The sequence below is a fragment of the Aricia agestis genome, chromosome 2 (assembly GCF_905147365.1).
Source record: "Aricia agestis chromosome 2, ilAriAges1.1, whole genome shotgun sequence".
In the NCBI taxonomy this organism is placed as follows: Eukaryota; Metazoa; Arthropoda; class Insecta; order Lepidoptera; family Lycaenidae; genus Aricia; species Aricia agestis.
This window is the reverse complement of record NC_056407.1, coordinates 16,545,171-16,558,281: the sequence shown is the minus strand read 5'-3', so window position 1 is coordinate 16,558,281 and position 13,111 is coordinate 16,545,171. Positions and strand designations below refer to the sequence as shown.

General features: G+C 34.0%; 1 protein-coding gene across 1 annotated transcript in view; it reads left to right on the top strand.

Moving 5' to 3' along the window:
* Nucleotides 1-4,466: 4,466 nt before the first annotated feature.
* Nucleotides 4,467-13,111, top strand: part of LOC121734932 (chaoptin) — a 29,342-nt gene continuing 20,697 nt past the window's right edge. The window contains exons 1-5 of the mRNA XM_042125580.1: nt 4,467-4,625; nt 5,301-5,567; nt 5,974-6,143; nt 11,312-11,464; nt 12,385-12,488. Of these exons, the coding sequence (XP_041981514.1) occupies nt 5,309-5,567; nt 5,974-6,143; nt 11,312-11,464; nt 12,385-12,488 (686 nt within the window). The 5' untranslated portion in view covers nt 4,467-4,625; nt 5,301-5,308. The remainder of the gene's footprint in view (nt 4,626-5,300; nt 5,568-5,973; nt 6,144-11,311; nt 11,465-12,384; nt 12,489-13,111) is intronic.

Sequence of the window (13,111 nt, the reverse complement as noted above, 5' to 3'; positions counted from 1 at the left end):
AATAGGCTCATAATCATGGGATGCATGTAACTTATAAGGTAGTGATGACTGATGATGAATGTAATTTCAAATTTGCATAGTAGCATATGCTTTCCGTTCTTAAAGCAATGCAAAGGAGTTCTCTCAGCACCTTCCCAATCTAATCATGGTATACCTTGGTGCAAAATCTTATTTGTTGATTGCATATGCTTAGACTACTTGCCGCGAAACTGAAGTCACCACATGTTTCCATATAAATTTTAAGGAGTTCCCTCGATTAGTCATGGCTCCCAGCATCAGATCACCACTTTTGTGAGTATAGTACCAAATTGGGACGATACTCTGTACGCCAAAAGAAAAATTTTGAAAATAGGTTCACAAACGGCGGAGTAATCGTTGAATATAAAAAAACGAACATAACACCTCCCCCATTTTGAAAGTCAGTTAAAATTGTAGCCTATGTGTTATTCTGATGTATAAGCTATATTATTGTAAAGTTTCATTAAGATATATTCAGTAGTTTTTGCGTGAAAGAGTAACAAACATCCATACATCCATACATCCAAACAAACTTTCGCCTTTATAATATTACTAGCTGTTGCCCGCGACTTCGTCCGCGTGGACTTCAGTTTATAGCGCTCGATGTCAACAAAATTAGTGTCAAAAGCTTTTATAAAAAAAACCCTGGTACCCCTCAAATCAAAACAGCTGTGCAGTGTGCACATAATATTTCATTTTTTAAAATTAAACTTTATATATTATGCCAAATTTTAAAGCTTATTTAGCCCCCCAATTACACAACTTTACCCATAAACTATTTATCATTGATAGGTTTAAGGTTACGTCACTGTATATAATATAAAGTACTGACTTATTAAATAACGTAAAAAAGAAATAACAATCGAAAAAAATCGAAACTCGTATGTATAATGATACCACCTCTTATAGAAAGATGTTGGGCAAGCGTTAGCGCGATGTAAGAGACGCACGGCGCCATCTAGTATGAATTTTTGGAACTAACTTAATTTGAACAAATTTTCGTATTTTCACCCCCTTACAACCCTTTTTTCCAGTAAAAAAGTAGTCTATGTCCTTTCTCAGGCTTTAGACTATCTGTATACAAAATTTCATTACAATCAGTTCGGTAGTTTTGGCGGCGCCGCGGCGTCGCGCACGATTCGCGCGCGAGTGTGGATGCGGTCGGGGAACCAGCCGCGAAGTGCGAAAAATATGCAAATCGGATCCACTCACGTTTCGCGGAAATTCCGCGGTTCGCGCGTGAGTGGGGATGGGGCCCTAGGACTGCTACCTATATTTTGTAAAAAATATTGACTTCATCATATAGTTTTTTTTAATTTCAATTTGTCAACTTGTTGTCAACAGACTTCAACCATAAATAAAAGAGTATAATTCGTATGTATAGGCTTGTCACTCAAAAATCTGTCTTTTTTCTTGGTAGTAGTGTCGTAGTGTGTATAACGTTTTATTTGTTAAAAATATATATGATAAAAGCATAATTTAAAAATAATATTAGCTCGATGCACTCCCTCATCATATAAACTATAACTGTGCGAAATTTCATGCACCTACGTTTCCCCATTTTTCGTAAAAAGGGTTACAAAGTTTTTCTCTCACGTACTCGTATTAATATATAGAGAAGAGAAGATTCGTAGACACAGATGAAACCAATTTCGGTTTCATTTGACAGCTCGAGATTGTTGCTCTATTCCGCTAGGTATATTAACTTTATGGTGTAAACACGCTCACGGTGCCGCGGCACACATTTTGGGAGCCCTTGATTTAAATGCAATTTAATAACCATTAATGAATAGAAATAATTCAAAAATAAAGATTTATTGATATGTGAATAATAATTACTGGCAAAAAATAATAATACTTAGAACTGTAAATAATAGACATTGTGCTTGATACAGGGATATCCAACAAATCACTTTTACGAAAACAATATCTTCTGAATGATAATCTTGTAGAATTAACAGGTTTCGGTTTGTCTAATTCAGCCAAAGCGTAATAAAATGCCTCAAAATACGGTATTACAATGCTTTTGCCGAAGAAAATCCAAAGAACTACGAAGAAAACAGTGGCCATTAAAACTTGGCAAAACACGTAAAAGTAATAAGGAAAAATAATAGGGCCAGGCGTTGTAAGTCTTGTAATTTTACACACGATCCACTGTATTACCATCCAGTAAATTAAGCATTGGTTCGTTCCGGCACACATGGTAACAAGACAGTCCCATATTCTTCCACATAATATGTACGGGAAGCAGAACACTTCCCACCAGTTGTGAGAGGTAACATCTTCTGTAGGGGCACTAAACCTTTCGGTATGTATTTCGTCACACCGTACTTTTGGCGGAGGTTTCTTTTTCTTTGGTGGCATCTTTTACTTACAATTTAATATTTTATTGGTACAAAACTATAGAACCGAAGATTTTAAAACTCCGTCTATGTATTGATGAAAAATAAAATTTTGAGATATTATTTTGAATGCTATAATTTCATCATGTGACATGTCACGTCAATCGGAAACATGTCAAAAGCAAGAATACAGAAAAAAACCATTGATTTTGCGTGATTTTGCGTAGACTGTATCGCAATTCGCAGCCCGCAGGGCAGGAGCCATTGAGATAGTACTATTACTAGGAGAGAGTCTTCTATCGGTGTATTAAGCGTCAAAAGCGTGTAATGTTATGTCCTACCTACTAGGACATAACAAAGGTCAGTCATAACTCATAACATAAGTCGGTCTGCATATTTCATGTAATAAAAGTGTTAATAAAGGTTTTTGGTGAACATTTAATGCTAGTATTGTTGAGTTTTGTGGTTCCGCTAAATAATAAACCATAAGAATGGCCAAAGAATGCCTCAAACACGTGGATTTAAAATTAAATACGTAAGTTTTGAACAACGTTTTTTGGGCTTTTGAATCGGTATTTTTGTAATTTAAAAAGATAATTTATAAGTTTATTAATCCCTTATTCGTGCTATATAAGGCACTAGATGTCCCGCGCGGTTTCGCCCGCGTAAATTAGGAATTTTACGGAAACCGTACATTTTCCCATAAAAAATAGCTCTTATGTCCCTACTCCCTTCACTTGGTCTACTCTATATCTGTGCCAAATATTGCCAAAAAAATTGCTCCAGTAGTTGATAATTTCTAATATTTCCCACGTTTTTCCCACATTTTCCTGAGTTACTTCGGTCGCATTAGTCTTAGCGTGATAATATAATATAGCCTATAGTCTTACTTGATAAAATAGCTATCTAACACTGAAATAAGTTTCTAAATCGGACCAGTAGTTCCTGAGATAAGTGCGTTCAAGCAAACATACTCTTCAGGTTTATAATATTAAATATAGATTTTTAAACTCGAGTCTCGATCTAAAAGACTATGAAAAGTACCAGTGACAGGGTCATTATAGGCTCATAAGTCATAACCATGGGACGATGTATGGTATAATAATATGGTAGTGATGATGATGATGATGATGATGATGAATGTAATTTTCATAGTAGCATATGCTTTCCGTTCTTAAAACAACGCCGAGACTCCCAAACTTGTATCTATAAAGAATCAGGAGTTCTCTCAGAACCTTCCGAACCACGGTACACCAGGTATACCTCGGTGCAAAATCTTACTTGTTGGTAGCATATGCTTAGAATACTTCTCACGAAACCAAAGTCACCACATATTTCCATATAAATTTTGAGGAGTTCCCTCGATTACTTATGCATCCTCCATCAGATCACCACTTTTGTGCATATAATACTAAATTGGGATGATATCCTATATACCAAAAGAAAAAATTTGAAAATCGGTTAACAAACGGAGAGTAATCGTTGAACATAAGAAAACGAACATAACACCGCCCCCATTTCTAAAGTCGGTTAAAATTGTAGCCTATGTGTTATTTTGATATATAAGCTATATTATTGTAAAGTTTCATTAAAATCCGTTCAGTAGTTTTTGCGTGAAAGAGTAACAAACATCCATACATCCACACATCCATACATCCATACATCCAAAATTCCAAACAAACTTTCGCCTTCCTAATATTAGTAGGATTAGTGCTAAAAATGTCTCATCAATTAATAATTTGGCTACAAAAATTGCATAGCTTTTTACGTGTTTACGGATTCTCATTACTTGAACTATAGTTTAACGATATCATGGACTAAATGACTTTCTTTTCTGGATTATAATGTGCTTCGAAATGATCAAAAAATAGAAATATTCAAGAAAATAAACGAACACTACTTTTATGAAAATAAGCACAAACACGCGATGACGGGCTAAGATTACATCTATATAGTATATTATACTATAATACTTTATCTATGGCAGGAGCAGACAAAAAAAAAATGATTTGTCTTTGTCAGTTTGACTTTTCCGTGTTTGACAGTGTCGAATTGACACTAGACAGCATAGATAACTGGACAGTGGACCTTACGTCATGATACGTCAGTTTCGACTTTTGTGTTCTCAACTTATGGAGTCGGTGTATTTACTTTCTAGTAAATAAAAATTAATTTAGCACAAAAAATGGTACAATATCCATAAATAGTTCTTATATATCATAAATTAACCTTTATATAATCAGTTTACAGCCAATAGATTATCAGGTACGAGGTTATTTTATTTTTATTTAAAAGTGAAAGTTTAAGTAGTGTAAACTTTTTAAGGTTTTAGTGACTTTTTGTTACTCACAGAGCTTAATTAAGTAGGTATCTATATGTATTTTTGTAATGAATTTAATTACCAAATCACTTTCAGAACATTCTTTTCCGAACGCAGTTTTACACCACGTTTGAAGAAGTGGAAAACTGGTTTCCCCGTCCTTGTAACGAGTAGTTTTATTAGCCGATATACTTTACGAACATTACTCATAGCCTAGCCATCGATATCCTGCAGTGACTTTATTTTTATTTGCAAAAAAATCACTGGACTACAAAACAAGTTTACAAGTACAAAATGCTTCCAACGCAATAGTGTCTCAACAAGTTTGAAAATTATAATGTTTTTAAATGATATGAATATTATATTAAAATGTGCTCCATACATATCTTTTCCTTATAAAAATGACAAAAACTTCTAAACATATATTTTGTAGTTGGATTGGGACAAAGATATTTTTATGTATTTCATTATGATAATAAATGTGTTTGTATCAAAGTATGCTTTGTCTAAGCCCCTAAAAATATAAGATTTGAAAAGCTGTATTTCTATGATGTCAAGTAGTGCAAAAAATTTAATATCCTTAGCTTGCTTGTGTACATTAATCAACTTTTATTTCACAGAAGAGAATATGGAAGTTGTATTAATAATAGCGGCTGCATTGCTACCAACTTTGAATTCGGAGTATATTCCCCCCGGTCCAGCCTACCCGTGCCCGAAAGAAACAGAGAACCAACTATTATATCCGTGCATATGTGTAAAAGGCACAGATGCAGGGTTGTACATAAGATGTGAGAACACAGGGCTGGCAGTGCTGAGTGTGGGCTTGGGGAATATAGCCGGAATGGGCCTCCCTATTGAACGGTTAGAGTTGAATGAGTGTAAAATCTGTAAGTAGAACCTTTTCACTGTTATGTTTTTAAGGTTCCATAGTCAACAGGGAACCCTTACAGTTTTGGTCTGTCCGTCTGTCGTTCTGTCTGTACGCGGTTTTGCTCAGAGACTATAGGACCTACAAAGTTGTAATTTGTCATGAATGTTAATGATGCCGACAAAATGCTGTGACCATACAAAAAATTTAATTTAAATTACTGTCATGTAAATGTCGGTTTAATTTGTCGTAATGATTGTTATTTAATTAATTATGATTTATTTTGAATTTTGTTCTTTTGTTTGGTGCTTGTTTAATTAAAATAAAATAAAAAAATTACTGCATTGTTGCTAAACAGTTGTATTGTTAGTACTTGGCAAAAAAACAATAATACATAATATTATTAAACATTTTTAAACTTTCAGCTCATTTCTTTGGACCGCTGCTGCACAGATCAAGTGTGAGGGTCCTGCACATCACCAACACTCCTATTAAGTCTATAGATGCATATGCATTTGCAGGAGTCAACAGGACCTTGCAGGAATTATATTTGTCAGATACAAGAATTACAGAGTTTCCCAGTGAAGCTTTTAAGGTAACAATAGACTATTTCTCATAAATAAATTTGAATGGTTAAAGTTAGAAATGGAAGTAAAATAAGGCTGGTATTTTAATCTGGTAGTTTAGGCGCAGCGCAGACGATATACTATCTGTGACACACTTTTTAGTCCGTGGAAATTGAACCTATGAAACGTCGTGTACGTTACTGCATATAATTGCATAGGTTCTATTTTCACGGACTAAAAATTGCGTCACGGTTAGTCTGCCGTCTGCGCTGCGCCTTAATCTAACATTCTTTTAAGGTGCATGGGACAATTTGTCGTTTCGATCGTCCAAGAAAATTGTCCAATCGATCTTTTGAACGTAAAATCGTTTGCGATATTGCTACACACGTACAATTTGTCATTCGATTTTAACATCGAGGAGATAAATCGTTACGATAATTGTCCCGTGTATGGCCACCTTTAGAATGTCAAATAGAATTTTGTTTAAGAGAATATGTAACTCTTATTGCCAAACTCAGTGAAGAGTTTCACAGATAATAAATGGTGTTTATGTAAAAATCTTCATTTAATTACATTGAAGTAATTAATAGCCATCTCTTAAGTGCTGCAGTTATCATCTTAGTTTTAGTTTTCAAAGGCAGGCACTTACAAAAACAATGTTTCAAAATTGAACTTTATCCACTACACAAGAAGCTTTTAAAAAAAAGAGCTGGCTTTCCACCAATGGCCGTTATTGCAACGAAACATGTCATCTTGTGTGGTAAATAAACTTAAATAATAGTAATCGGCCAAGTGCGAGTCGGACTCGCGCACGTAGGGTTTCGTACCATAATAGAGCAAAATTAGACCAAAAATTGTGTTTTTTTTTAATGGGAATTTTTAATTTTATTTTAATATGATTTTTAAATATTAAAGTACACATATAAAAATTCAAGTACCGTTTGTTGTAAGGGAGCCCCCCTTAAATATTAATTTTATTTTGTTTTTAGTATTTGTTGTTATAGCAGCAACATCTACACTACTATTATTAAGAGGAAAGATTTGATTGTTTGTTTGTTTGTCTTGAATAGGCATCGAAACTACTGGACCGATTTGAAAGATTCTTTTACCATTGGAATCCTACATTAATTCTGCTGAACATATTTTATTTTGGAAAAAAATAGGGTTCCGTAAGATATTTGGGATTTTCGGACGCAAGGTGTAAAAAATCAACCAGAAATGTTACTTTTTTCGCGTACGCTGCCTAAACTATAAAAGATAGAACCATAAAATGTTCTAAGTAATTGTAGATCTTTTAAATATCTACAAAAAAGTCCGCGACACACTATACCTATCTATGTTGAGTGAGGCACAATAACCATTTTTTAAATAAAAAATCTTGAAATGTTTTTGGACTACATTTAAATGCCTTTATTTTACTCATGGCATTAATTCTTATCAAAATAAATTATTTCATTACTAAGTACAGTTAATGTAGATAATATTTGATCTATGAATGATTAAAATTGGACGTTTGGTTTTAATGTTATGGCGAAATTAAAATATTACGATTTCTGCTGCACGTTGCGAATTGGGCGTCGTCAAGGCGCGCCGCGCGGGTGTGCTCGCCCGGAGAGTCCACGTAAATATTAATTACTAGCTGTTGCCCGCGACTTCGTCCGCGTGGACTTCAGTTTATAGCGCGCGATGTCAACAAAATTGGTGTCAAAAGCTTTTATAAAAAAACCCTGGTACCCCTTAAATCAAAACAGCTGTGCAGTGTGCACATAATATTTCATTTCTTAAAATTAAACTTTATATTTTATGCCAAATTTTAAAGCTTATTTAGCCCCCCAATTACACAACTTTACCCATAAACTATTTATCATTGATAGGTTTAAGGTTACGTCACTGTATTTAATATAAAGTACTGACTTATTAAATAACGTAAAAAAGAAATAAATAACGTAAAAAAGAAATAACAATCGAAAAAATTGAAACTTGAATGTAAAGATGATACCACCTCTTATAGAAAGATGTTGGTCAAGCGTTAGCGCGATGTAAGAGACGCACGGCGCCATCTAGTATGAATTTTTGGAACTAACTTAATTTGAACAAATTTTCGTATTTTCACCCCCTTACAACCCTTTTTTCCAGTAAAAAAGTAGCCTATGTCCTTTCTCAGGCTTTAGACTATCTGTCTTTAGTTAAAATCGAATGACTAATCACGTACAATTTGTCATTCGATTTTAACATCGAGGAGATAAATCGTTACGATAATTGTCCCGTGTATGGCCACCTTTAGAATGTCAAATAGAATTTTGTTTAAGAGAATATGTAACTCTTATTGCCAAACTCAGTGAAGAGTTTCACAGATAATAAATGGTGTTTATGTAAAAATCTTCATTTAATTACATTGAAGTAATTAATAGCCATCTCTTAAGTGCTGCAGTTATCATCTTAGTTTTAGTTTTCAAAGGCAGGCACTTACAAAAACAATGTTTCAAAATTGAACTTTATCCACTACACAAGAAGCTTTTAAAAAAAAGAGCTGGCTTTCCACCAATGGCCGTTATTGCAACGAAACATGTCATCTTGTGTGGTAAATAAACTTAAATAATAGTAATCGGCCAAGTGCGAGTCGGACTCGCGCACGTAGGGTTTCGTACCATAATAGAGCAAAATTAGACCAAAAATTGTGTTTTTTTTTAATGGGAATTTTTAATTTTATTTTAATATGATTTTTAAATATTAAAGTACACATATAAAAATTCAAGTACCGTTTGTTGTAAGGGAGCCCCCCTTAAATATTAATTTTATTTTGTTTTTAGTATTTGTTGTTATAGCAGCAACATCTACACTACTATTATTAAGAGGAAAGATTTGATTGTTTGTTTGTTTGTCTTGAATAGGCATCGAAACTACTGGACCGATTTGAAAGATTCTTTTACCATTGGAATCCTACATTAATTCTGCTGAACATATTTTATTTTGGAAAAAAATAGGGTTCCGTAAGATATTTGGGATTTTCGGACGCAAGGTGTAAAAAATCAACCAGAAATGTTACTTTTTTCGCGTACGCTGCCTAAACTATAAAAGATAGAACCATAAAATGTTCTAAGTAATTGTAGATCTTTTAAATATCTACAAAAAAGTCCGCGACACACTATACCTATCTATGTTGAGTGAGGCACAATAACCATTTTTTAAATAAAAAATCTTGAAATGTTTTTGGACTACATTTAAATGCCTTTATTTTACTCATGGCATTAATTCTTATCAAAATAAATTATTTCATTACTAAGTACAGTTAATGTAGATAATATTTGATCTATGAATGATTAAAATTGGACGTTTGGTTTTAATGTTATGGCGAAATTAAAATATTACGATTTCTGCTGCACGTTGCGAATTGGGCGTCGTCAAGGCGCGCCGCGCGGGTGTGCTCGCCCGGAGAGTCCACGTAAATATTAATTACTAGCTGTTGCCCGCGACTTCGTCCGCGTGGACTTCAGTTTATAGCGCGCGATGTCAACAAAATTGGTGTCAAAAGCTTTTATAAAAAAACCCTGGTACCCCTTAAATCAAAACAGCTGTGCAGTGTGCACATAATATTTCATTTCTTAAAATTAAACTTTATATTTTATGCCAAATTTTAAAGCTTATTTAGCCCCCCAATTACACAACTTTACCCATAAACTATTTATCATTGATAGGTTTAAGGTTACGTCACTGTATTTAATATAAAGTACTGACTTATTAAATAACGTAAAAAAGAAATAAATAACGTAAAAAAGAAATAACAATCGAAAAAATTGAAACTTGAATGTAAAGATGATACCACCTCTTATAGAAAGATGTTGGTCAAGCGTTAGCGCGATGTAAGAGACGCACGGCGCCATCTAGTATGAATTTTTGGAACTAACTTAATTTGAACAAATTTTCGTATTTTCACCCCCTTACAACCCTTTTTTCCAGTAAAAAAGTAGCCTATGTCCTTTCTCAGGCTTTAGACTATCTGTATACAAAATTTCATTACAATCGGTTCGGTAGTTTTGGCGTGAAAGCGAGACAGACAGACAGAGATACTTTCGCATTTATAATATTAGTATAGATTATTACCTCGATCATGGGAATCGCAGACACAATAGATTTATAATATAATAGTTATGCGACAGCCGGGTGCCGCTTCATTGATGGTATAATATTATAGTGCTTTATTAATTCATTACGTTTTGAATGACTATTATTTTTGATTGCTATTATAATTAATTTCTATAACTATAAATCTCCAATAGCGGCAGCCGGCTGCCAGCATAACAATTATTGAAGATCTATTGTGTCTGCGATTTCAAATCGGTCCAGTAGTTTCGGAGCCTATTCATGACAAATAAACAAACAATCAAATCTTTCCTCTTTATAATAGTAGTGTAGATTGCAAAATAGTATAAATAATAGTATCTTCTGTAGGTAAGGATAAAATAATCAAACATAACACTTAAAATATAAAAAAAATACAATAAAAATTTGTATAACAATTATAATATAGTAGTTACAGGCTAAATAGTGTAAACCATTTTTATGTTCTGCTTAACATAAAGATTGACTATAAAATAAAGATTGAAAAAAATATATTTAAAAACCAATGTCCACCCGTGCGAAGCCGGGGCGGGCCGCTAGTATCTTATATCTTTAAACGAGCAATTCTTGTATATATATATATATATATATATATATATATATATATATATATATATATATATATATATATATATATATATATATATATATATATATATATATATATATATATATATATATATATATATATATATATATATATATATATATATATATATATATATATATATATAATTGGAATCTCGAAATCGGCTCCAACGATTTTCATGAAATTTAGTATATAGGGGGTTTCGGGGGCGATAAATTGATCTAGCTAGGAATCATTTTTAGAAAATGTCATTTTCATCGGATACCGAGTAAAGCTCGGTCAAACAGCTAGTGTACATAATCTGTGAAAATTTCAACTCTCTAGTTATTACCGTTCTTGACTAACAACCTGGAGGCACACAGACAGACAGACAGACGGACAGACAACGAAGTCTTAGTAATATGGACCTTTTTTACCCTTTGGGTACAGAACCCTAAAAAAGAAGCAGCTTTGCCATGTATTGATTTTTTAACTTGCCTGTTTGTCTAGATCTTAGGCAACCTGAGCGTGCTGTCAATAGACGGTCACCGCATGACGTCGCTGAGCAAGGACATATTCGCGGGCAGCCAGGCCGCCGGCACCATAGTGCGCCTGCATCTCGTCAATGGCATGCTGAGTGACATACCTGTGGAGGCGTTCCAGGTATAACTGTATAATACATTATCACACTTCACACTATTTTTATCTTATATCTTAATGTCCACCCGTGCGAATTGGAATCTCGGGGATTTTCATGAAATTTAGTATATAGGGGGTTTCGGGGGCGATAAATCGATCTAGCTAGGAATCATTTTTATAAAATGTCATTTTATTCGTGTTTTATTGAATACCGAGCAAAGCTCGGTCATACAGCTAGTTTATTATAAAGGTCTAAGTTTGTGATCCTGTTATCTGTAAGTCACGGTAATAGTTTAGACTTTAGATGCAGGTGTAACTATTAGGCTAATCTTTATAGGGAAAAATACATAGTGAGGGAGCCCTAGAACAATTTTTTTTTATTACTAACAAGCTAATTCTTTTGTGAGTAGCTTCATTTTCATAAGACAAACAACTTTTTATCTGCGAAAAATCTTGAAAGTTGAAAGTGGTAGCTAACAGATATAGAAAGGATTTCATACTTTGATTTGATGGTCCTAAAATATGGATTGTTCTATTTGTAGGACAATGTTACTTTTAAATTATATAACTATTAACCTACAAATATACAAAAAATCAGCTGGTTAAGGTTTCGTTTTAGGGTACCGTAGTCAACCAAGTTTTGTTGATTGAACAAAAATCGTTTTTTAAAGGTGACATGAGCTATAATTAATTATCTAAGGCTTCAGTCTCGAAATCAGCGGGCAGCGGGGCGGAAGCAGCAGCGACGCGTGACGATAGCGACGTGCGACGATGCATAGATTTATATGGATAAGCCGTCTAGCGGCGAACGGTGCGCGGCGTACTAGACGGCTTATCCATAATATACATAACGCGCTGCTCCCGCCTCACCGCCCGCTGATTTCGAGACCATGTCGCCTTCGAGAGAGAATTACAATGTTACTAATCTTGAAATCTCGGCTTAGAATCTCAAGAAGCTAAAGGGGCTAGACCTCCACGGCAACAGACTGGCCACGCTCAAACGGAGCCAGTTCAAAGGGCTGCGAGATGTGGAGATGCTGGATATAAGGTAATACCTAAGAAAGAATATTCTTATTAAACCCGAGATCCTACTAATACATATTATAAAGGCGAAAGTTTGTTTGGATGTATGGATGTCTGTTACGCAAAAACTACTGAACGGATTTTAATGAAACTTTACAATAATATAGCTTAAACATCAGAATAACACAAAGGCTACAATTTTAACCGACTTAATAACAAAACGAACATAACACCTCCTCCATTTCGAATGGAGGAGGTGTTATGTTCGTTTTTTTATCTTCAACGATTACTCCGCCATTTCTGAACCAATTTTCAAAATTTTTCTTTTGGTGTATAGGTTATTATCCCAATTTGGTACCATATTTATAAAAGTGGTGACCTGATGAAGAGATCCATAATTAATCGAGGGAACTCCTCAAAATTTATATGGAAATATGTAGTATCTTCGGTTTCGTGAGCAGTATTCTATAAATCTATAAACCTGAAAGGACTAACAATAATGACTTTCTGGAAACATACTCCACCCAGCTGCAAAAAAGAAAGCGATGTATAACATTTGGAGATCTTAATTATAATTTATTAAAAAGGGACCAACGCACTAAAAATTACAAGACAATGCTTAAAGAAAACGGGTATGACTATTTTCGA